Source organism: Aristolochia californica, unplaced genomic scaffold (genome assembly GCF_029961685.1).
Source record: "Aristolochia californica isolate CCGP_79_NKW_82.1479 unplaced genomic scaffold, dmAriCali1.0.hap1 SCAF_2, whole genome shotgun sequence".
Taxonomy (NCBI): Eukaryota; Viridiplantae; Streptophyta; class Magnoliopsida; order Piperales; family Aristolochiaceae; genus Aristolochia; species Aristolochia californica.
Window position 1 is genome coordinate 42,928,245 of NW_027181881.1, and position 22,394 is coordinate 42,950,638.

Genomic DNA, 22,394 nt, shown 5'->3' on the forward strand with positions numbered 1-22,394 from the left:
TCAATATGGTCATGATACTTGGTAGATATGATATGTGCCTATACCGCAAAAAAGTATTTGTTAGGTGGTCACATATTAGATGTACAAACCCATGTTAAAAGTCGGTTTCCTACTTTCTTTAGCATTTTTATGAGGTGAATCATATGAAATTTTGTAAAATGATTAATGGAATATTTGTCTGAAAGATATTTATTTTCTCTGCTTTTCAGAAGGAAAAATAGTCTCCATGAAAAGTTTCTTTTGTAGTTTTACCAAAGAAGTGAGGTTCTCCTTTTTGTAAAATGAGTTTGTTTGAAAAGAAAGCATAGCCAAATACATTTTTAAGCTCAAAAGGAGCTTCTTAACTGAAGGAACTGCTTTCTTAATCTAATAACCTGTACCAAATGCACCGTAGTAAGTTTCTAACTGAATTCTGATAGAAGTTTCATGAGGTTACATGTAAACGGTTGAAAGGAGTTTCATTTACTTTTTGATCAAATTGATATTCACAAACTTCAAGTAAATTTAGCTCAAATGTCTTCTTTTTTACATGTCATTCTTAGTGTTTTGCTGGATTAATTCTCAATCCTACTAAACTTTCAAGATGTTCTCAGTTTGGTGTTACAGCCTGAGTTTGAAGCTTGAGAGTTGATGAATATGTGTAGACGTAGAGGAAAAGTACTTGCAGCTCTACATGTTGCAAGTCTGAATACTATAAGAAATAGCAAAACTAAGAATGAAAAGTTGAGCAACTGCAACAATTTGCAAACTTTTAACACATCTGGCTGATTTTTAATTGGAAAAAACTGTTTTAGGAATTGGCTGGCCTTTTTTAATCAAATTGACACTAAATGTTTTAGGAATTGGCTAGCCTTAAATATTTTTTAATCACCCTTAGATCAAATTTTTGGCCTTTTCTTCTCAGTTTCTCTTAGTATTTTTCTGGACTCCTTTAACTAATGTAAGTTTAAATTCTAGTAAGTATTAGCTGTTTATACATATATTTTTTGAAAAGCAATTATATTTATTTATGCATATAATTTTTGAGGTTCAGGTAGTTGTTGCGACAATTGCATTTGGAATGGGAATAGACAAATCAAATGTTCGAAGAATCATTCACTATGGTTGGCCGCAGGTTCTTCTTGTGCTTTTCCAATTTTCATATAATTTTTATTGGGGTAAATTTCTTGTTTACAATCTCAACTTTTCCTGTTATAAGTAATCTTCAAGCTGACGTCAAGTGCAGAGTTTGGAAGCATATTATCAAGAAGCTGGTCGAGCTGGACGAGATGGGAAATTAGCAGATTGCAGTGAGTTATTCCTCATTTTCATTTCCACCCCTCCAAAAGAAGATTTCATTTAAAAAAAAAAAAGAGGCAACTATTTGCTTCCAACAATTTGTTTGTAATATTTTCCTTGTACTTTCATCTGGACCTGTTTGATTAGTCCAGTTGTTATTCTCCGTTTCTGGATAAGCTATATTCTATTATAGTTGGAAAGTGTCATGCGGTCAGTGATATGTTCATCACTAGTTAGTCTTCTTTGACTGTCTCACTTATTTTTGTTCTGTAGTTTACTTTCTGATCCAAAAGGTTTATAACATATTTCATCAAATTTCAATTTGTCCATCAGCTCTGTATGCAGATCTATCAAAAATTCCATCTCTACTACCCAGTCAAAGAAGCAAAGAACAGACTAGACATGCATACAAATTATTAAGAGATTGCTTAAGGTATTACTTCAGATATAACATATGGTCTGAACAAACATTTTTTTTTTTTTTTTGTCATTTTATGACTAGAGGAATGCTGAGGTGATTTGCCTGTGTCGATAAATCATGGGGCTTCATATCCCGAAGTAAAATTATTTCAGAAGAAGAAGTGTGAAGATAGTAAAAGAAAGGCTGGAAGAGGAAGAAGAAGTTTTGTTGAATGGTGAAAAGGGGACTACAAGAGGTGGAGAGCCAAAAATAGGAGCTCTCAACCAAATTAAGAAAAGCCGAAGGGGTACGCTATACCTTGAAATGATATGTTGATCCCACTATAGAATTAGCGGATTGAGGTGCATGATTTCAAGCAATCTGAAGAGTCTGCCCAATGTCTAAAGCTTCATCAAAAGAATGCTCTGGCATTCTCTTCCACTTGATGACCAGCTTTGAGCGGCCTTCTACTACCACAAACGCATTAAAATGCTCTTTATAAAGCTTCAACCATTGTAGCATAGCCATGACCTCAGAGTCCAGAGAGTTCCTGTGACCAATGGTGTGGAGAAGGCTCATAAAATCTGGCTGTTATTGTCTCCAATAACCCCATCATCTGGCAACAAGTTAGAAGAGAAGGAAGAACAAGTTATTGCAGGAAGAGAATAAAGAAGGACAAGAGAGAAGAGCAATAGAGCAAAAGAATTAAGAGCTCGAACTAGCGCTTTTGAATGTTTTCCTGCTTGATTTAACTAAAGTGGCTAAATTACAAAGTTACCCCTGACTTAAGATGGTAAACAGGGGTTCATAAGTGAACTCAAAATAAATTACAGAGAGTAACTCTTTCCTGTTCTCTAGATTTAGTTGTGTGAATTATGCTAATACCCTTATCCTTGAACAGCCTAGAAAGTGGAAAGCCATTCACTTGCTATGTCCGTCATCAAAGACTAGATCCAGCATGTTTAATTGTCCCTTTGAGGGGGAATAATGATGCTGCCTACTAAAGTTGGGTTCAGATCCATTCTAAACGACTAGCCGATATCAGGAGGTTTCTTCTCGAGTAATAAACATATGATTTTCTAATTTTGGTTGGACTTTGCTATTCTTGACATTCTCCTTTACTTATGGTTTCTCTTTATAGCTCCTATATATGGACTGTTTTATGTGGAGGCCCACGTACAAATATCTGCTCTTATACCATGTTTATCTGGGCTAGATCCATTCCAAAAAGTTTATCCAAAGATGGGAGGTTTCTTCCCAAGTAATAAATGCATGATCTTTCTAATCATGGTTCCATGTGGAAGTATTGCTAACCATTGTTTTAAGATTTGTGTTCCTGAATTCCTGAGTTGGGTTGATTTGCCTGATCTGGCTGCCTGACTTAGATGACCTTTAGGGTCGGATCACCATCTCATATACAAATAAAATGAACATTAAAAACTAATGCCTGCAAACCAACAACCTTAAAAAGACATTAAAAAGCATTAAAAACACATTAAAAGACATTAAACTGCATTAATCAAGGCATATTAAACTCATTACCTAACATAGACTTGGGAAAAATAGAAAGAATAAATCATCAAAGTGCTCTTTTAGACCTGACAAACTCAGGAAGGAAGACTGGAAGGTGGAGGAAGAAGATATGGCGAGGGAGCGGCTGAATCTGTAGGCCACTAAAGAGTTGACGTTTGGGCTGTTGTGACAATGAAGATCTGATACAGATATCACCAGAAATTATAGGATTTTGGTTGGAAAATGAAGATAGTAGGGGAAAAATGGAGGGGAGAGGCTGGAGTGGAGGCAAAACTGCTGCAAAAGGTTGGATTCCATTGCAGAAATGATGCTGGGATGGGAAGGATAGATGGGAGGATTGGAGGCATAGATATGGTAACGATTTAGTTTTTTTTTGGCTATAGAAGTCATTTTATATGGGGAGATCAACTTGATGTGTACGATCAGGTTGAGGACCAGGACTCACCTCGAATTTGCACCCTACCTGCCTGCCTCTTGCATTCCAAAGTGGGTTAGGAACTCAGGGTGGTTCTGCATTGCCAAGCTGAATCGCTGCCTTTGAAAGGGGGGTCAACCTGGTCGAGTAGCAAAACCAGGTTCCTTACACTAACAATGTGCCTTTTTTTCCTTTGGAAGTGAAATTGTACTAGTTGCACTGGCTTGAGACAACTTAGGTTCCGAATTTGAGATTATAAGTCCAGGTCCAATCAAATCTTGCCACATATAAATTATTATTATCATCATTGCAGTTCAGGACCTTGTGCTGACTATGTTGGCTGGGATACATGAATCCTTTTCATGCATTGGAAGCTTTCACACCTTAAGGTACTGTACACCTTATCGTTTGTAAACTTGATAGAAGTGAGAACAGAGGGAGGAAAGAAGAAAAGAGAAGAATCCGATGAGGGAGAGAAAGCTGCAATGTGTAGCAGCCTTATTAGGGTAAAATATTGACCCCTAACCACTTCTAAATTGTCATTAAGCAAGACATTTAAAAAGACAAATGTACCCTCATCACTCATGTGGGTACAACAGTCTGTATAATGACCAAAAGATTACAATGCTGTCCCTTTTAAAGCACTCCTTGTCCCTTAATAATCACTATCTAAATCACTCCTTTCCCTATGAACTTTAATACTACCCCTCAAGCTGCCTCAAGCTGGGGCATATATATGGTGTAATTCCAGCTTGTTAAACAAATTACCAAATTCTTCTTCCAAGGGCCTTTGTGAAAATGTATTCAATGCGGTCTGTGGTCTTGACCTAAGGGGTAACAATTTTTCTACTGGTCATATCAGCACATACAAAATGAAGATCCACTTCTATATGCTTGGTCATCTCATGGATAACCATGTTGCCAGCAATAAAGATTGCTACTTGGTTATCACACTTTAGGCAGTTATTATGTGCTCTATTTGATCCTATAAGGATCTAATGAAGTCGTGAGAAGTGCTCTGGAGGTTTTGTGCCTGCGTTCACTTAGTCCAAGACAGGTGTGTTTGTATAGACCTAATTGGACTCTTATATGGTGTTGTTCTTGATTATTTACTGCAGTTGGTGTTCATAGAAAATTGTTGAGTATCAAATCTGGATTTTTTTTATAAACCCTAAGTGAATTTTGTGAGTGTAGGGCCCATTGGACTCTGCACACACCTTCTTAGGTATGATAGGGTTGTTTATAAGGGCGTTCTGTGTATTTTGTTTAATGATATTATTATTGGTATAGTTGCTGGAGGCTGAGCATCACTACAGCAGATCCTGGAGAAATAAGCACTCCCATTAAGAATTCTGAGCCTAAAGAAAATACAGACTTTATTTAAATTACATCGATTAAGTTAAATGGGTCGAGTTATTTGAATTGGTCAAATGCTGTTATGAAATTTTTGGCAGCTAAGAGGAAAGTAAATTATACGAGAGGATCCTACTAACATTATAACTGGATATTGGGAAATTGAGAATGATCAGGCTCAAACTTGGTTGTTGAATTCTATGCAGCCACATGTTACTTATCAGATAGATATTGTGAAAGATATGTGGAAGACTCTTGAGTCTTATCTTTTATCAGGAGAGCAATCTATCTCATGTCTATGAATTGTATGTGAACTTCTTTAGTATGAGCAGGGGGAAAAGGCTGTTACAAAGTGTTTTACTAAAATGCGTGGGATGTTGCAAGAAAGAGCAGTTCTTCATTCTTTTGGTGAGGGTATCTTGTACCTGACTGGGGGCAGTGTTGCTTGTGTTTTTCGTAGTCACTTTCTTGCGTTGATGAACCTGCAATAGCTTAGTTGGAGCTGGAGTGGAAGATAAAGTGGGAGTATTTGTCACAACAAGAGATAAAAGGAGAATCAACAAAGATATGTGGACTTGGTGTAGACTTGGAAGACTTAGTAAAATAAAGCCTCCCTTCAAAAAATGTCACATCTGTCAAAATATAAGTCTTCTTGTGCTTTGGAAAATAATATTTATACCCTTTTAGAGTGTGTGGACAATTGAGGAATACACGTTGAATAGTACGAGGAGTTACTTTAAACAATGACACAGGTCGAAGAACCTGCATGGCATTTTGTTCCCCAAAACTGAAGAAGGCATGTGGCTAATCAAGTTGCAGGAAGTCAAGGTAGCTTACCTAAAAATGATTGGAGAACATTCATTAGGAATAATAGAGTATGTGTGACTTCCAAGAGATGCCTAGTTTTCCTTTATGTCCCTCCATTTTGTTGAGTGGTGTAAATACATGAATGGAGGAATAATTCAATGGCGAACAAAAAAAAAAATGTTGACTCATGAACTTAAGACCATTTTCGAAATAAAAAATGCAAATTGAAGCACCTAATTCATTGAAAAATTTGACAAGTACATAAAAAACCTTAGACTTCTTTTGAAGGTGGTACACCCAAGTCACTTGATTGTAATGATCTATGAAAGCTAAGAAATATTGAAAACCAAACAAATATGAAACCCTACATGGGCCCCGCACATCAAAATGAACTAGTTCAAACAACTTTGACTACTACTTGAAGGAAATGGGCTTCTATGGTGCTTCTTGTATTGACACTGTTGAATTGGGTCCAAGGCCCTATCCCAAAATGACTACTCACCTCATTTGCTGTGGGTGTTGTGAGCCAATTCATGAAAAATCCTCAAAAAGTCCATTTAGAAGCTGCTCAGAGGATTTTGAAGTACTTGAAGGGTGCATCTGGAAAAGGTTTTCTGTATACTCATAATGGGAAAATTGATATACTCGGGTATTCTGATGCCGATTATGCTAAGTGTAAGATGGATAAACGTTCTACATCAGGCTATTGTTGTTTTGTTGGAGGTAACTTGATAAGTTGGAAAAGTAAGAAACAGATAGTTGTGGCTAGGTCTAGTGCAGAAGCCGAGTATCGAGCAATGGCTCATACAGTTAGTGAGCTTATGTGGATTAAGTCTGTGCTTCTTGAGTTTGGTTTTATGTTACCTGACCCTATGGTTATGAATTGATATAACCATGCAGCCATTTTTATTGCCGGCAACCCTGTATTCCATGAGAGAACGAAACATATAGAGGTTGACTGCCACTTCATTAGAGATGCAGTTATGCAGGGGAAGGTGGTAACTCCTTATGTAAAGTCTTCAGACCAGTTGGGAGATATATTTACCAAGCCTTCGGGGAGATGTGAACATGTATCCTTTAGTGACAAGCTGGGATTATTTGATATCTACTCTCCAGCTTAAGGGGGAGTGTTAAAATACAAGTTCAGGGGTATTTTGGTTAAAAAAAATGCTAAATTGGGTCCAAGGCCCTATCCCAAAATGACTAGTTAACTTAGGAAACCTCTTTCCCAACTAATAAACTCAAGATCTTTGTACTTACTAATCCATGTGGGACTATTCCTTAACACTCCTCCTCACGTGTAGACCATCTTTTGTGGCTCTAGGAGTAGGTAGTTTAGGTGTAGGCCCTTTTTTGTGGCTCTACAAGTGGATAGTTTTAGGTGTAGTCCCACATGGTTTAGTAAGTACAAAGATCTTGAGTTTATTAGTTGGGAAAAAAGTTTTCTAAGTTGACTAGTTATTTTGGGATAGGGCCTTGGACCCAATTTAGCAGACACGATCGACATTCAAAAGATAAATATGAAGGTAGAGAAGGAAGAAATTAAGAAGCTTCAAAGGAAATGGATGTTCCAATCATAAATGCTACAAGAAGGGAGTCACAACAGCCTTAAGTGTAGTAGATTGATGAGAAGGGGCTGCATCTAAGTAGTAAAGTCTTTCAAGCTCATGCTTGAAACCAATCATCCTCCTCATTTGCAAATCCTGAAAGACACAACGAGAAAGGGAAAAATCCAACAAAACAATTTAAGGACATGGTGAGTTGACTAATTGGCACTAAGTTAACTAGAAATTTAGGCACATACAAAACAAAGGATAAAGGAAGTTGAGGAGTAGGATGAATGACACACTCACCAACAATAGATAAAGATGAGTAATCTGCTAACTCAATAGACTGAGAGGAGGAAGAAGAGGATAAATGGGAAAGTGAAGAGGACATACTTTGTCATAGAATCAATAACACATTGAGATGTAGATGACACATGAAGTGTAGATATGCCTGATATAGCGAAGGTAGTGCTAGATGTGCTGGCCACAGGAGGAATAGATGTAGGAGTAGCTTTAAGTTGTCCTAAGTGCTGAAGCAACTTCTGAATTTCATATTGTGAGTTGCTAGTAAACCCTTGCTTACTTACAAACTCATCGGCAGTTTCTGGGATACTTGAGTTAGCCCACACTTGCTTGTTGAACTTATCCTAGTACTTCTTTGAACTATGGTAAGATCTACCACAATATACAAACTTCCTGTCCCTACGACCATGACCATGACCTCCACTGTCATGACCATGTCCTCTACCTTCCCTCTTCTTCTTGGAAAGACTTAGATTGAGTGGGAGGGGAATAAAAATTATTTGAACTTTTAGTTTCTCTAGTTTCCTTGGACGTAACTGCACTTTCTGCTCTTATAACCCTGTCATAAGCTTTCTCAAGTGTAGGAATGCCATCATCTACCAACATCTATGCACACAAAGCATTAGCTTTTTTACATTTGTTGTGAAGGGATGAAACACTGCAATTTTTTTTGTAGCACTCTATGCATCTGTTTAAGATATTATGTGACTGTCTTTTCCCCTCTACTTGTGCTGAAAAATTTGACATATAACTCATAAACTCGGGAAAGGTTGCTCTCTTTGGCAAGGATTGATTCTAGAGTCTTCCACAATTTTTCCCAAATCACAACTCAGCATCCAGGTCTGGACCTGATGTCTCTTCCCTCTAAATCTTCAGTCCTAGGATTAAGAGGACTATCACGAATATCCTTGACAACTCTAGACCAATTCAAGTAATTTGATCCATTTAGCTTGACATATATGATCTGAATGTAATTCTTGGTCTCTGCAGATTCTGATGTCTTAGCCGGTGTATTAACTTCTCCTTGATCTGCCATAGATTAATTTCTCACAGAAAACAGTATTAGACAACAATACTTTGGCTTTAGTCACAATACAGGCCTGTGCGAATCACTTAAAAAACTTCCAGATTGATGTGCGACTACTAACACGTGTGCTGGAATATCAACAAACAGTATACAGGCACCAATTAATTAATAACAACAACATGGATACTCCTACAAACTCACTTTTGCAACTTCTAACCCTCACTAAGTCACCCAAAACATACAAAGGAGCAAGCTTGAACCCTGCAGACCCTCCAGAGGACAGGAATGAACCGTTAAAAAAAGGCAGCACATTGAAGTAGCTGCTTGATGCAGCAGACACAACCATTAACCCTCAAGTTATGGCACAAACAAAGGAAAAAAACACTAACCTTTAAGGTCACCCAGCAAAGATTGATAAGGATCCTAGTGATTCATTGCAGGCTTTAGGGAGAGTAAACAACAGTCTAAAACTCTTCTCCTATGGATCAAGCTGCTGCAATGATAGAAGAGTGAGATCGTAGGAGAGAAGAAGAAAGAAGAATGTGATGAGAGAGAGAAAGCTGCAATATGTAGCAGGCTCATTTGGGGCAAAAGATCAATCCCTGCCACTTTTATAAAGTTATTAAGCAAGTATTACAAAAGACAAATGTGCCCCTCTTCACATATGCGTGTACAACAGTCTGTATAATGACCAGACAATTACAATTTTGTTCCTTTTAAATACTGTTTTTCCCTTAATAATCACTGCTTTCTAAATCATTGTTTTTCCTTGATAAGTACTTTCTTTTAAACTTTAACATCTTTATTGTTGCCTTTTATGAGTCAGATTATGCATCTTTTCAGGTATGGTATGGCAACGACTTGCTGCAGAGCCAAGACACTAGTGAGCTATTTTGGAGAGTTAGCTAGTGAAAAGTGCCTCTTGTAAGTAGTGCATCAAATGCCCCACTTTTTCTTTCTTTACTTTTTAAGAACTTCTAGGCGAAAGGAGCATGGAGGTGAAATATTTGCATGTTTTAGCTGAGAATAAATATGCTGTGTCATGTATGCTACCCTGTTGAATGTGTATTACATATATAAAAGAAAGGGTTTGATGTGCATATGGGAATAATGTTATGTTAATTGGTTGTCCTATTTATTAGATAATAATAAATTGTTAGTTGGAAATTTCACAAATAAACAGTTAGGGTGAGATTTTTTGCCTCCACAGGATGGAATCTTATTCTAGTCATACAGGTGAGATCAAGGCCAATGACCAACTGTTTTGGAGTTTAACCTTTTTCTTTGGATACACTTGGTTTGTTAGAAATTAGGAGCTTTTCAGTAATTTCATGTGTGGGTAATTCAGAAATATTGTAGTCAAGGCTGTCTAGATTACTGGTTTATGGTGGTATGGAAGAAATTGTAATATTCTGATTGTTTAAGTCTTTTTTCATTGACGTATAAATCTTATGAGGGGCATTTTTGTTCAGTTGTAATGTATCACTTAAGTGAGATTAATACAAGGAGAATGGGGGTCAACTTTTCTCCTCCATTGAGTAGGCTACTCAATGTTGTCCTCTCTTCTTCATTCCTGTTCTTACTTCTTTCTTCTTAATTCTTCTTTAGTCTATCTATTCCACACGGTACCAGAGCATTCCGGTCTGTAAATCAAAGCCTAAAGTCAGTTTCTTCCTTCCTAAAGCCTGCAACCTCTCTCCAGGTTGGATTCAATTGCTTCTACTGATAGAACTTAAAGATTAGTTCTTATCTACTTTTGTGTCTTAACCCAAGGGTTAAAGGCGTGTGCTGCTATCTAAGCAATTATTATTTGTTTTTTTTTATCCTGTAAGGATTTAATGAAGTCGTGAGAAGTACTTTGGATGTTTTATGCCTGTGTCACCTAGTCTGGGACACAGGTGTATCTGTGTAGACCTAATTGGACTCTTATGTTATGTTGTTCTTGATTAATTACTGCAATTAGTTTCCATAAAAAAATGCTGAGTATCAAATCTGAGTTTTGTTTATAAACTCTTAAGAGAATTTTGTGAAGTTTGGGTGCACATCTTTTTGGTTTTGATAGGGTTGTTTATAAGGTGTTCTGTGTATTTTGTTTACTGATTTTATTACTGGTATAGTTGCTGGTTGTTGAGCATATACTGGAGAAGTAACAATCTCACTAAGAATGCTGAACTTACAAACAATAAAAATTATATACTGATTACATTGATTAAGTTAAATGGATCAACTTAACTGAATTGGTCACATGCTATTAAGAAATTTTTGATAGCTAAGAGGATAACAAAGTATATATGAGAAGATCCTCCTAATATTATAATTGAACATGAGGAAACGAGGATCGTCAGGTTCAAACTTGGTTGTGGAATTCAATGCAACCACATGTCAGTAATTAGGTAATTAGCTGTGATATTGTCAAAGATATATGGAAGACTCTTGAGTCTATCTTTTATCAAGAGAGCAATCTGTCTCTTCATCCTATCAAAATGCCTGGAATGTTGTTGGAAATAGTAGTTCTTCATCCTTTCACCTCAGATTTTGTAAAATTACCACAAAAAGAACAAATTCAAATTGCTAGATTTCTGAATGGATTAGGACCCGATTATAAGTCTCTATCAGCACAAATATTGGCGAATGACTATTTCCCTACATTGGAGAAAGCTTATAACAGGTGATTAGAGCAAAAAGTGCAGTTGTATCCTGAGTTAGCATTGACACTAGAACTTCCAAAGTTATTGCCCTTAACCTTTCCTCCACTCCCACTCAGTCTAAGACATCTAGAGGGAGAGGGAGAGGGAGAGGGAGGGGGAGAGGACATGGTTGTGATGGTGGAGGTCGATGTCGTAGCCGTGGGGATAGAAAGTGTATAATTGTGGTCGATCAAATCATAACTCTGAAAAGTGCTAGGATAAATTTGGGAAACCAGCATGGGCCAATTGCATTGTATCTGAAGGCACCAGCATGGGCCAATTGCATTGTATCTGAAGGCATTGGAAGTGCACGGGGATTTACCAGTAGCTCCCAAGATGAAATTCAGCAGCTTCATTGATTGGGCCAACTCACAATTGCTTCTAATTCTATCTCTACTATGTTGAGCATTTCATCCTCACCCAATGCCACTCTAGCTACGCCAAGTATGTTTGCAATTCATGTGTCTCCCAAGTTGTCATGGGTTATTAATTTTGAGGCGTCAACCCATATGTCAGCTACATCGTTCTTGTCTTTTGCTTTATCTCCTTCCTCTTCTTGTAAGTTTGTTCAATTAGCAAATGGGTCTTCTTCGTTCGTCACAAGTGAAGGGGTTGTTCACCCGACACATCCTTTTTCTATGTTTTTTGTCTTATACACTCCTAAGTTTCTAGTCAATTTATTGTTAGTTAGTCAACTCACTAAGTTATTAAACAACTCTGTTATATTTTTTCCTTTTGATTGTGTTTTGAATTTGCATACGAGGAACATGATTGGTTCCAAATATTGGAGAGGAGACTTTTACCATTTGGATGTTGTTTAAGACAATTAACAGGTAACACTTAGGGTTGTTGTTGTGGCACCTTACTTGTGGCATCTATGGTTGAGACATCCATATGCCTTGGAGTTATATTAGTTCCTACCTTACTTTTAGACTAATCTTTTCAATGTTGATCGTACAAGCTTGTGATGCACCACAAAATTTCTTTTCCATTGAGTAGCAACCATAGTCATATTCCATTTGAATTAGGAAATTTAGATGTCTGGGGTTGACTTCCTACTTGTTTGGTTTTCGATATCTTCTAACATTTATAGATGATTGTAGTGGAGTCACTTGGGTGTATATCTTGAGGGAGAAATTTGAAGTTTTCGATGTATTAGTCAAGTTTTCAATAGAAAAAAACTCAATTTGATGCTTTTGTTCGTGTTTTTTTATCATAAAATTTTCTTGAGTTTTTGAACCTTAAGTTTTCTTCATTATGTGCTTCTCATGGGATTATTCATCTATTGTCACGTGTTTATATCCCACAACAGAATGGGGTTGCAGAATGTAAAAATCAGTATTTGTTGGAAGTAAATGTACTCTTTTATTTTAGGTGAATATCCCAAATTTGTATTGGGCAGATGCCATTCTCACATCATGTTTCTTGATTCATAGGATGCAATCTTCGATTTTGATAAGAAAAATTCCTATGCGAGTGCTTAAGCCAGATTGTTCTTTGTTTGATGTTACACTTTGGGTGTTTGGTTCATTGTGTTCTGTTCATTCCATTGGTCCACAAAACGATAAGTTTTCTCTTGTGCTATATAATGTATTTCCTTGGTTATCTTTGTCCTTAAAATGACTATAAATGTAATGATCTCGCTAACAAAAGAATTTTTATTTTAACAAATGTGACATTTTTTTGTGACTCATCTGAGTCTCTATCTCCTCCTATAGTGGCTGTTGTGTCTTCTATACCTCTTCCAATTATGGATAGTCCTATTGTACCTTCTACTTCTATTCAAGATAAACTTTTGCAAGTATATTAACAAAAAAGGTACACAAGCAATAGTCCAATTGTGAGATACAACATCTAGCTCCAGATATAGCTCCCTTTGATATGTATAGCCAATCTTCCTTTAAGCCTATGAATCCTATCTTTTATGATTTGGATCCTATGATTATAAAAAAAAAGAAATGAAATTGGTACCCTATTTCCAAGTATGTCTCCAACATTTAGGTCATTCGTAATTTTCTTGTCAATTGTTTCTACCCCTTCTGAAGTGCAAGATGCTTTGTGTTTGTTTGAGTGGAAGAAAGCTATGGATGATGAGATAGATGCCTTACAGACTTGGCATGCTTGGACCTTAGTTGATCCTCTTACGGATGGCATTGATGTTGGTTGTCTTTGGATGTAGACCATTAAATGTAATGCTGATGGGACAATTGAAAGGTATAAGGCGCGATTGGTGGTCAAAGGTTACACCCAAACATATGTAGTGGTTGTGCTTGACGCCTTTTCTTTGGTGGCTCAAAAAGAGTACACTTCATATCTTGATCTTTGTTGCAGTAAGAGGACTGGCCTCTATTTTAGCTAGATATTAACATGTCTATATGGCGCGCTATTGCAGGAAGTTATATTGAGCAACCTCTGAGTATGTTGCTCGGGGGGAGAATTGGAAAGCTATAAGCTATATAAATCCATTTATGGTTTGAAACTAACTTCAAGGGCCTAGTTTGATAAATTTAGTAAAGTTGTCACAACCTTTGGATTTGTAAGGTGCCATTGTGATAATTCTTTATTTGTTTTACATCGAGCATCTGGGAGTGTGGTACTTGTGGTTTGTGTAGATGACATAATACTCTCTGGTAGTGACACTAGGGGATTGAAGAAGTGAAAACATATCCGAGTATCCATTTTAAAACCTAGGATCTTAGATCTTTGGAGTGTTTTTGGAGATTGAGGTGGCCAAAAGTAAGCAAGGTGTAGTATTGTCACAAAGGAAATATACTACTGACATTTTGCATGAGTATGGGTTATTAGGAGCTAACCTTTGGATATTCCTATGAAGGTTGGTCCACTGAAAGACAGGATTATGAATAGAAGATTGGTTGGACACTTGATATATACAACTGTCAGTGTAGTAAGCCTGTTTATGAAATCTCATAAAAAAGTTCATCTTGAAGCGGCCTATTTATACACCTCATTTTTTTTGAAATAAGGATGTATACGGCCTATTTTATACACCTCATGATCATCTCAAGGTGGAAGGATACTCAGATGTAGATTAGGCTGGATCTAAATTGGACAGAAAATCCACTATAGGTTTTTGTGTATTCATTGGAGGCAAACTCATTAGTTAGAAGAGTAAAAAGTAGAACGTGGTGGCACATTTTAGTGCAAAGAGTATTGGGCAATGGCTCATGTCATGAGCAAACTAATCTAGATTCACAGTGTTAAAAGGAATTTGAACTTGCCTCTGAAGACCCTATGCTGCTTAGGTGTGACAATTAAGTAGCCATCTTTATTACCGGTAATCTTGTTTTGCATGGGAGAACAAAGTATATAGAAGTTGATCTTCACTTTGTGTATGATGCAATGATAAGTGGCAGAGTGGTGATATGTTCACAAAACTTCTTGGGAGGTGAGACTTTAATAATTTCTGTACCAAGTTGGGACTACTTGACTTATATACTCCAGCTTGAACGGGAGTATTAGAATTCAGCAGTATTTCAGTAATTCACATTCAGTAAGATTGTAGTCAAGGTTGTCCAGGTTATTAGTTTGTGGTTGGCATAATAGAAATTGTAATTTTCTGATTGCTTTGTCTTTTTATTCATTGATGCATAAGTCATCTTATGATGGGCATTTCTGTCCAATTTTAAAGTATCAAGTGAAATTAATAAAAGGAGAATGAGGCCCGACTTTTCTCCCCCATCAAGTAGACTGATCAATGCAGTCTTCTCTTCTTAATTCCTCTTCTTATTTCTTCTTAATTCTTCAATTTATCTATTTCACTTGTTCCAATATTGCGCATGAAAGATAAAGTCATTGACTTTGATTTTCTATTTTGTAATAGCTTTCCTTATGGAACAAGGGGAGGCAGGTAATGTATAGATGTTAACTTTTTTGTTGGGTGACAACAAGTGGAACCAGTGGTAGAAAATCAGAAGACATGCCTCTTCTTCTTTATGTCATGAAGCTTTTTGCATTTAGAGGCCAGACAGATTTGTATTAGCTACAAAATGTTCTTCTTCTCTATAACATACAATATAATTGTTTTTTCTCTTTGAAATATATCTTCACTTCATCAGAGCTGTTGCCACTCGTCTTTAGTTTTTAGCTCAATTGTTTTCCTTAAAAATTCATAGTATACTTTAAAAAATCCATGTTATTGTTTCTTGTTCAGTATGATCTAATATTTATTCCCATGGTGGTATTTTCTACTTTGTTTTCAATCATTATTGTTTAACTTGGTTCAAGTTCAGGTGTGATGTCTGTGTTAGTGGCCCTCCTGGACTGCAGAATATGAAAGCCGAGGCAGATGCCTTTATGCGGGTTCTTGCTTCCTACTCTGTCAGTGCTGTAATTTCTGGAAGTTCCTATTATCATCTTTCAACTGTGAATTTACGCTTGTCAGCCAAATATGTGGATTTCTGGAGCATAGGATTACATGGTTGTTTGCTTTTCTAAGTTTGAACCACGGAAAATTCTTTTGCAGGGGTCCAATGTTTGTGAAGGCTCGTCTTATGAGAGACCTCACTCGAGCAATGGTAGACGAGGGAGACACATGGGCAAAGCAAACCTCAGGATGGTTATTAGCCAAATTAGAGAACAGGTTGGTTCTGAAAGAGAGTTCCACCTTAAAATCTTTTCTTGTTTCTTTGTTTTTTTTTCTTCTAATATTAAATTTGAACTCTTATACATGATGCAATCGCAGTAACCTCTGTTTCCCTTCCCTTCTAATCTCTTCATTTTTTATGGGAGATTTCCATTGAGTCAATGTTTTATGTCTTGGCAACCAAAGCAAATCCTTCATGCTCCTTGTTTTAGTGTTTACTGAATATCCATTTGAAACTCTTTTCAGCTGCTATAGTATCTTTGTTTTCCATAATGCACTCCTTAACTAATAATGGGTAGCCCATCTCCTTTTCCTCATCCTTTTCTAATAGTTATTATAGCTTTTAAAAAAAATGAGAATAACAATACCAACTGACCCTTCATGTTAAGTTTGTTAAAACAGTATGTGGCATTTTCAATGATTATCTTGATTTTTTTCTATTGTGGAAGCAACTTTGATTCGCTTATCTTCTGTCCATCCTATTGGTGACCCCATCACTACTGAGAGATAACCTTGTCCCTCTAGATGGGATTGCCATATCAGTTTGATTAATGTCATAGTTAGGGCTTTTAGACCAGTTTCATTTAGAAGCATTATCTTGAAATCGTTGGTATATGTCCCTTGTGTTTGCCTTAAACCAGTAGCTATTTTGAATTATGAGATTTTTGTACCCTGCGGGCAGATTCAATATGGACGTTGGGCATGAAGCAAATTCAAAGTTGTTCTTTTGGGATGTTAATATATACAGATCCAGGAAAACTTGGAAACAGTGAAGATGTTAGAGATGAAGTATGGAAAAAATATTGTTGATGGGTAAAAAATAATTAGTCTTAAGTTGTGTGAATGTGAGAGGTGTTGTATGTGAGCATCCCACAGTAGTTTGGACATGGTGTTTTAGTTTGGAAGATGTCTTTTAACATCGGATAGTCATTTTGAAAGAAACAGGTATAAAGGAACTGGTAAAGTTGTAACAATAATTCCATTACATAGTGCACCTAACCCAGAAATCACCGAACTCCATAAAACTACTGTAAGGGATTCCTAAGAAGACTCGAGACACATAATTTACTTTTTCTAGTTGAAGACAAGATAGCCTTTTCAACCATCTAGCGTACGGCTGCGCAAATTAATTACCACATTTTCCATTATGAAGGCGAGAGTGAATTTTTTTCAAATTGATTATTATAAATAGCTGAGCAACTGGGTTGGAAAACTTTTGTTAATTAGAAAATGTGAATTGCTGCCTGAATCAAGCAATAAATGAGCTGGAAGATACACCATTGAAATTGGCCATTTTCAGAGATGTCAGTTGAGGAGAAAGGGTGATTAACATTGGCCTGTTCATTTATTTAACATATTCTAAGTCAGAAAATGGTTATACTTGTGTTATTTAATAATTCAGAATTATGTATTTTGTTTTCTTGACCATTGTGTATTGTCTTTTGATGTTCTAATCCTTTGAATAGTATCAGGGATTTGCAAGTACTGATCGGCTATGGTGGCAAGGTCTTGCAAGATTATTAGAAGAGAAGGGATATTTAAGGGAAGGGGATGACATGGTATGTCAATTGTCATCAATATTATTATCAGCATTGTTCTTGTTGTAATCATATTATTTCCATGTTTTGAAATGATGATCATATGGCTTTTATTGATTTTACATGTCATGGCAGATCAGAGTTTCAATGAAATACCCTGAAGTAACAGAATTAGGATTGAAATTTATCTCAGAAACAGAAAAGAATTTCTATGCATACCCTGAAGCAGATATGTTGCTCTCAAAGCAAACGCAGAAGCCTTTTTCCAGCTTCTCTGAATGGGGAAGGGGTTGGGCAGATCCCCAAATTCGTCGTCAAAGGCTTGAAGGAAGAAAGGGCAGAAGAAAAATTCGAAAAAAAAAAATACTCAAGGAAGCATGACAAGGATCTTAAGACAGTCAGAGGGAGGATTACAGCAAAATTGTCAAAGTGATCAAACTAATGAAGAACCTGTTTTCATGATAATTCTACACAGTTCTGTGGCTTCATTCTTTTTTCTTTCTTTTTTTCGTTCCTGTAACATGTTTCTCTAGGTAGGGGTACCATTGAGCTGAACGCTCAATAGGGTGTCAAAGTTGTCGAAGTATTCAGGTAGATTGGGCTAGACTAGTCCCTACCCCACGCCTTTGTGTAGATCGTTGATGCAACGAGGCATGTTATTGCATATTACGGATTGAACGTAATAAATATGAGTTTGCGATTACGGATTACGGATTCATCTCTATCACAGCACCCTACCGACTGCGCTTTCCAGGATCGGCATTTTTGGCTCCGCCCTTATCATTTTTCCATTTGTTTGAGCTCTATTTTATGAACTAATGGAGACGGTATGCATGGCATTACTCTCGCAAGCCGATGCCATTTCGAAAAGAATCCTTCATCTCTTAAGCACCCCATTAACTTCGTTTCTATTGCGCCAGATTGAGTCCCAGATCATCCTCCAGAGTCTCCATTCAGACACCAAAATCTTTTTTAACTACATCAATGCATGCAACTCACTGAACCTCTTACCTTCAGCACTTGATCTCTTTAATCAACTCGACAACCCTCATGTTTTCATTTGTAACAACCTCATCAAATCTTTCTCCCACTCGAACTCGCCAGAAAACTCCATCTCTGTATACTCCAAAATGCGGAAAAGCTCGATTGCCGCCAACAACTACACCTTCCCTTTCGTCCTAAAAGCTCTTTCAGACCTCCGCCTTCTCAGACGAGGCCAATCTGTCCATACCCATGTCATTAAAACTGGCCACTCGGAAGATATTTATGTGCAAAACTCTTTGATGGACCTGTACTCCTCGTGTGGTCTGACGCTCGCTTGCGTACAAGTGTTCGACGAAATGCCTCTTCGTGATGCAGTGTCCTGGACTACTTTGATATGCGCACACCGCATTGCTGGACGACTTGATGCGGCATTATTTGCTTTTGAAAGAATGAGGCTTTCGGGCATTACACCAAATCATGTAACAATGGTGAATGTATTGGCAGCTTGCGCTGGTGCTGGTGCACTTGACATGGGTGTGTGGGTGCATGATTATATGAAGAGGAACGGGTGGGAATTGGATGTGATCTTGGGAACTTCTTTGATTGATATGTATGGGAGATGCGGAAGGATTGAAATGGGGCTGAGAGTTTTCGAGACCTTGGTTCACAAGAATATCTTCACATGGAATTCTCTTATTAGAGGCCTTGCTTTAGCCAAACATGGAGAGGATGCAGTTTCATGTTTCTTTAGAATGGAAGCTGAAGGCGTTAAACCTGACAGAGTCACTTTAATTGGAGTTCTTTGCGCTTGTAGCCACTCAGGTTTGGTGGAAGCAGGTCGACAGATTTTTTACTCCATGATCGACGGGAGGTTTGGGTTTTCACCAGAAGTTAAGCATTACGGTTGCATGGTTGATCTTTTGGCGCGTGCTGGGCTTATAGATGAAGCAAGAGGTTTAATCGAGTGTCTACCTTTTGAACCTAATAAATTTATATGGGGGGCATTGTTAGCTGGATGTAGAGCTCATGGAAATCTGGAATTATGTGAATTTGCTGCAAGAAGGCTACTGGAGCTGGAGCCACATAATGGTGCATACTATGTTCTGTTGTCTAATTTGTACTCAGAGATGGGAAAATGGCACCAAGCTGAGCAACTCAGGAGATTGATGGAAGGGAGAGGGATTAAGAAGGATATCGGTTGGAGTGCTTCAGAACTACAAGCCTGCAAGGAAAACAGAGATGCTTGTTTGCCATGTATCTGAGCCACCCCCGACTTGCACATGAGCTCTGATCTGCTCCTTACTAAGTTCGTAGCAGACCTGTGCTATGTACCAAGCGCAGAGGAGTACTTCGAAAAATGACAGTTCGCATTGAAGGTGGAGACTAGTCTGGGTCTAAATTATCTAAACAGATCGTACAAAAGATTTTGGTGACTAGCTCATAGTTTCTTGCCTCCAGAGGGACAGCAAACTGGAAAAGAAATACCAACAGCTCATCACCTTTTGAAAATGTTTGAACTCTCGTTATTCCGTGTCTTCTAGATTTGGCATGATTTCACAGTTTAAACTGGTTTGAGACCTTAGAATGGCACACGGACAAAGCAGAGCCTTTGCCTGTAAACAAAGCAAAGAACCTTCCACAACTCTTTATCTCCCCTTACACACTTTCATCACAAGAAACCATGGCATCTCACCAACTTGTTTGTATCCTAATAGGCTTCTCTGCCTCTCTGCCTTTGTTCGTGGCACCCTGGAGGAGATGGCTGAAGAGGGGAATAATGATGGAGAAGCTGAGATTGATCAATGAAGCCCTCGATCAAGCTGAAGAAAGGGTGCATAGATACCAGGAGAGACATGACAGGATCCTTGGCCTGATAACTTCGTGCTATCTTGTAAACAAGGACCTGGAAGAGGCATTGGTCAGTGCTCAAGCCACGATGAAAGCAACCGTTGATTTTGCAGTTGGCCTCCGACAAATGCAAATGAAGGTCCTAAGTTCTTACGCACATGAAAGCTAGGACTTCTCTTTACATGATAGATCAAACGGAAACAGGACACGATGATGGGAAAACAGCACACAGCCATGTTTTGTCTGGATTTTTTATTTTTTTGTTTGTTTGGTTAATAAATGGAACTCCTTAGTGCATCATCTCTTTCGCGAAGAAAAATGAAAGAATGAAGGAAAAGATATTATTTCTTTCATCAAATAATTTAGAAAAAAAATTGTCAGATCGATGTTTGTTTGAGTATTTTTTTCTAATTTTATCAAATTTTAAGAAATGAGACTGGATTTGAGCCTCATTTGTCTCTGTAAGTATGAATATTGATATTAAAAGAGAACATAAAAAACGATGCATCATTCATTTGATAGGATCTAAATAGTGAGAAGGGTGATATGAGAGGAAGACGAAGGGGCCAGCGCTGTTCAAAGACATCACATTTTATTTTATTAACAAAACACAACCTGGGCACAAGCTGAGGAAGTCCAGAGTACAGAAATGTTGGTGGGTAGCTACGCGTGTGCTTTCTGCCACTCCACCACCTTCTTCCAGGATGGCCTTGCCAAGAGCTCATCGCACCAGGCGCTGACACAGGGTCGAGTCTTGACAAGATCCTTGGCGATGGTGCCCATCAGAAAGTGCAGATTAGGGGCGTGGTGGAGATCGGCCAAGGTAAAGGTGTCTCCGCCCAAGTACTTGCTCTGCCCCAGACGTTTCTCGTACACGTCCAGCACCTTACTCAGCTTCGCATCTTCTGCTGCTACCACTGCCTCGTCCGTGGTCATCCCGAACATTGGCTTGAAGGCGAGTTCCCAGGCCAGGTTGGTGGAAGGTGATTCAAATTGGTGAGCTTCCGCTTCCATCCATGTTCCCACCACTGCCATCTTCTTGTTTTCTCTCTCAATCAGCTCTGTTCCTTTGTTGGCGTACTCGTGGACTATGTACTTCGTTATTCCCCTCGATTCTGGCACCATTCTTAAACATTTAGAATTATGCACCGACTATAAAGACTACGATGATGATGATAGGACACTCGTAAAATAAAAAGGGTAGAAAAATGCTTTAGTCTTGGCAATTGGCATGCCAGGTAAAACTTTTACTTTTTTACTTTATAGCTTTTCTCGTTGTCGGCAATACAGGATAGGGGCCGGAAGGGGTGGGGAGAGGGGCGGCCTGCCATTCCTTTTCTCCTTTCCCCGACGGCGGGAGTGGAAGGGAGGAGGGAGGAGGGAGGAGGGAGAAGGGAGAAGGGAGGGTCGGTTCCCTCTTTCGCCTCCACTTTGGCCGGGGATAGTGAAGGAAGGAAGCTTCTTCACCCTCCTCTTCTCTGCAATAGTAGAGAAAAAGATGAAGCGGAAGTAGGACATTCAAGTAACTTACCAAATAGCTTCAAATCGCCATCTTCGAAGACCGGAACCTGACCAAACGGCTGACAAAATTATAGCAAAAAAACCTCTTAGTTTTGTTGGACTACAAGAAGATTAACGAAAAATGAAAGTAGATCCAATCAAGCCAATCGTGTATCATCTATGAAGCTTTGCAGTAATCTTTTATAAACAAGTAAATTTGAACCATTGGAAGCTAGCTCACATTCAAATTGTTAAGAAAATACTCTTTTTTCTGCTCGCCGTCAGCCAGGTTGATGGGAACAAACTCAAAATCCAGCCCTTTCTCGAAGAGACAAACGACGACTCTCAGAGTGTTCGTAGAGATAACGCTTCCATAGACCTTGAGACGCGCCATTCCTGCTATCTCTCGTCTGTCCAAGATTCCAACAGCTTCACGAAGAGACAAAGAAAGAGGGGAGGAAGCAGGAGATGGGTAACACTTATTTAGACTGGAAGTCTGGATGGGAATACTCTAGAAACAGGTACTACTATTCCAGGAGCAAAAGTAAAATAAATGGCCCACCGGTTAATA

General features: G+C 38.1%; 3 protein-coding genes across 3 annotated transcripts in view; 2 read left to right on the forward strand and 1 right to left on the reverse strand.

Annotated features, from left to right (window-relative positions):
• The window catches only part of LOC137956058 (ATP-dependent DNA helicase Q-like SIM), a 28,158-nt gene extending 9,960 nt beyond the window's left edge, over positions 1–18,198 (forward strand). Inside the window, 9 exon segments of the mRNA XM_068803362.1 lie at positions 1,034–1,114; positions 1,226–1,289; positions 1,612–1,711; positions 9,507–9,587; positions 15,601–15,688; positions 15,834–15,950; positions 17,420–17,512; positions 17,627–17,854; positions 17,856–18,198. Of these exon segments, the coding sequence (XP_068659463.1) occupies positions 1,034–1,114; positions 1,226–1,289; positions 1,612–1,711; positions 9,507–9,587; positions 15,601–15,688; positions 15,834–15,950; positions 17,420–17,512; positions 17,627–17,854; positions 17,856–17,924 (921 nt within the window). The 3' untranslated portion in view covers positions 17,925–18,198.
• Positions 18,199–18,324: 126 nt separating this feature from the next.
• Positions 18,325–19,951, forward strand: LOC137955290 (pentatricopeptide repeat-containing protein At5g66520-like). The gene has a single exon (XM_068802162.1). The coding sequence runs from the start codon at positions 18,325–18,327 to the stop codon at positions 19,735–19,737; it is 1,413 nt and encodes a 470-aa protein (XP_068658263.1). The 3' UTR covers positions 19,738–19,951.
• A 945-nt stretch (positions 19,952–20,896) lies between these two features.
• On the reverse strand, positions 20,897–22,311 carry LOC137955751 (glutathione S-transferase PARB-like). Its single transcript, XM_068802861.1, has 3 exons — positions 22,065–22,311; positions 21,855–21,903; positions 20,897–21,438 (listed from the first exon to the last, which is right to left on the reverse strand). The coding sequence occupies exons 1-3, from the start codon at positions 22,215–22,217 to the stop codon at positions 20,987–20,989; spliced, it is 654 nt and encodes a 217-aa protein (XP_068658962.1). The 5' UTR covers positions 22,218–22,311; the 3' UTR covers positions 20,897–20,986.
• Between the last annotated feature and the right edge of the window lie 83 nt (positions 22,312–22,394).

What these genes read in the sequence shown, in the direction of transcription:
- LOC137955290 (XM_068802162.1), top strand. Translation starts at nt 18,325, where the DNA reads ATGGCATTACTCTCGCAAGCCGATGCCATTTCGAAAAGAATCCTTCAT.
- LOC137955751 (XM_068802861.1), bottom strand. Translation starts at nt 22,217, where the DNA reads ATGGCGCGTCTCAAGGTCTATGGAAGCGTTATCTCTACGAACACTCTG. An exon ending in ATTTTCTTAACAATTTGAAT is followed by an intron (nt 21,904 to 22,064) that starts GTGAGCTAGCTT and finishes TAATTTTGTCAG; the next exon opens with CCGTTTGGTCAGGTTCCGGT. An exon ending in TGGCGATTTGAAGCTATTTG is followed by an intron (nt 21,439 to 21,854) that starts GTAAGTTACTTG and finishes GAATGGTGCCAG; the next exon opens with AATCGAGGGGAATAACGAAG.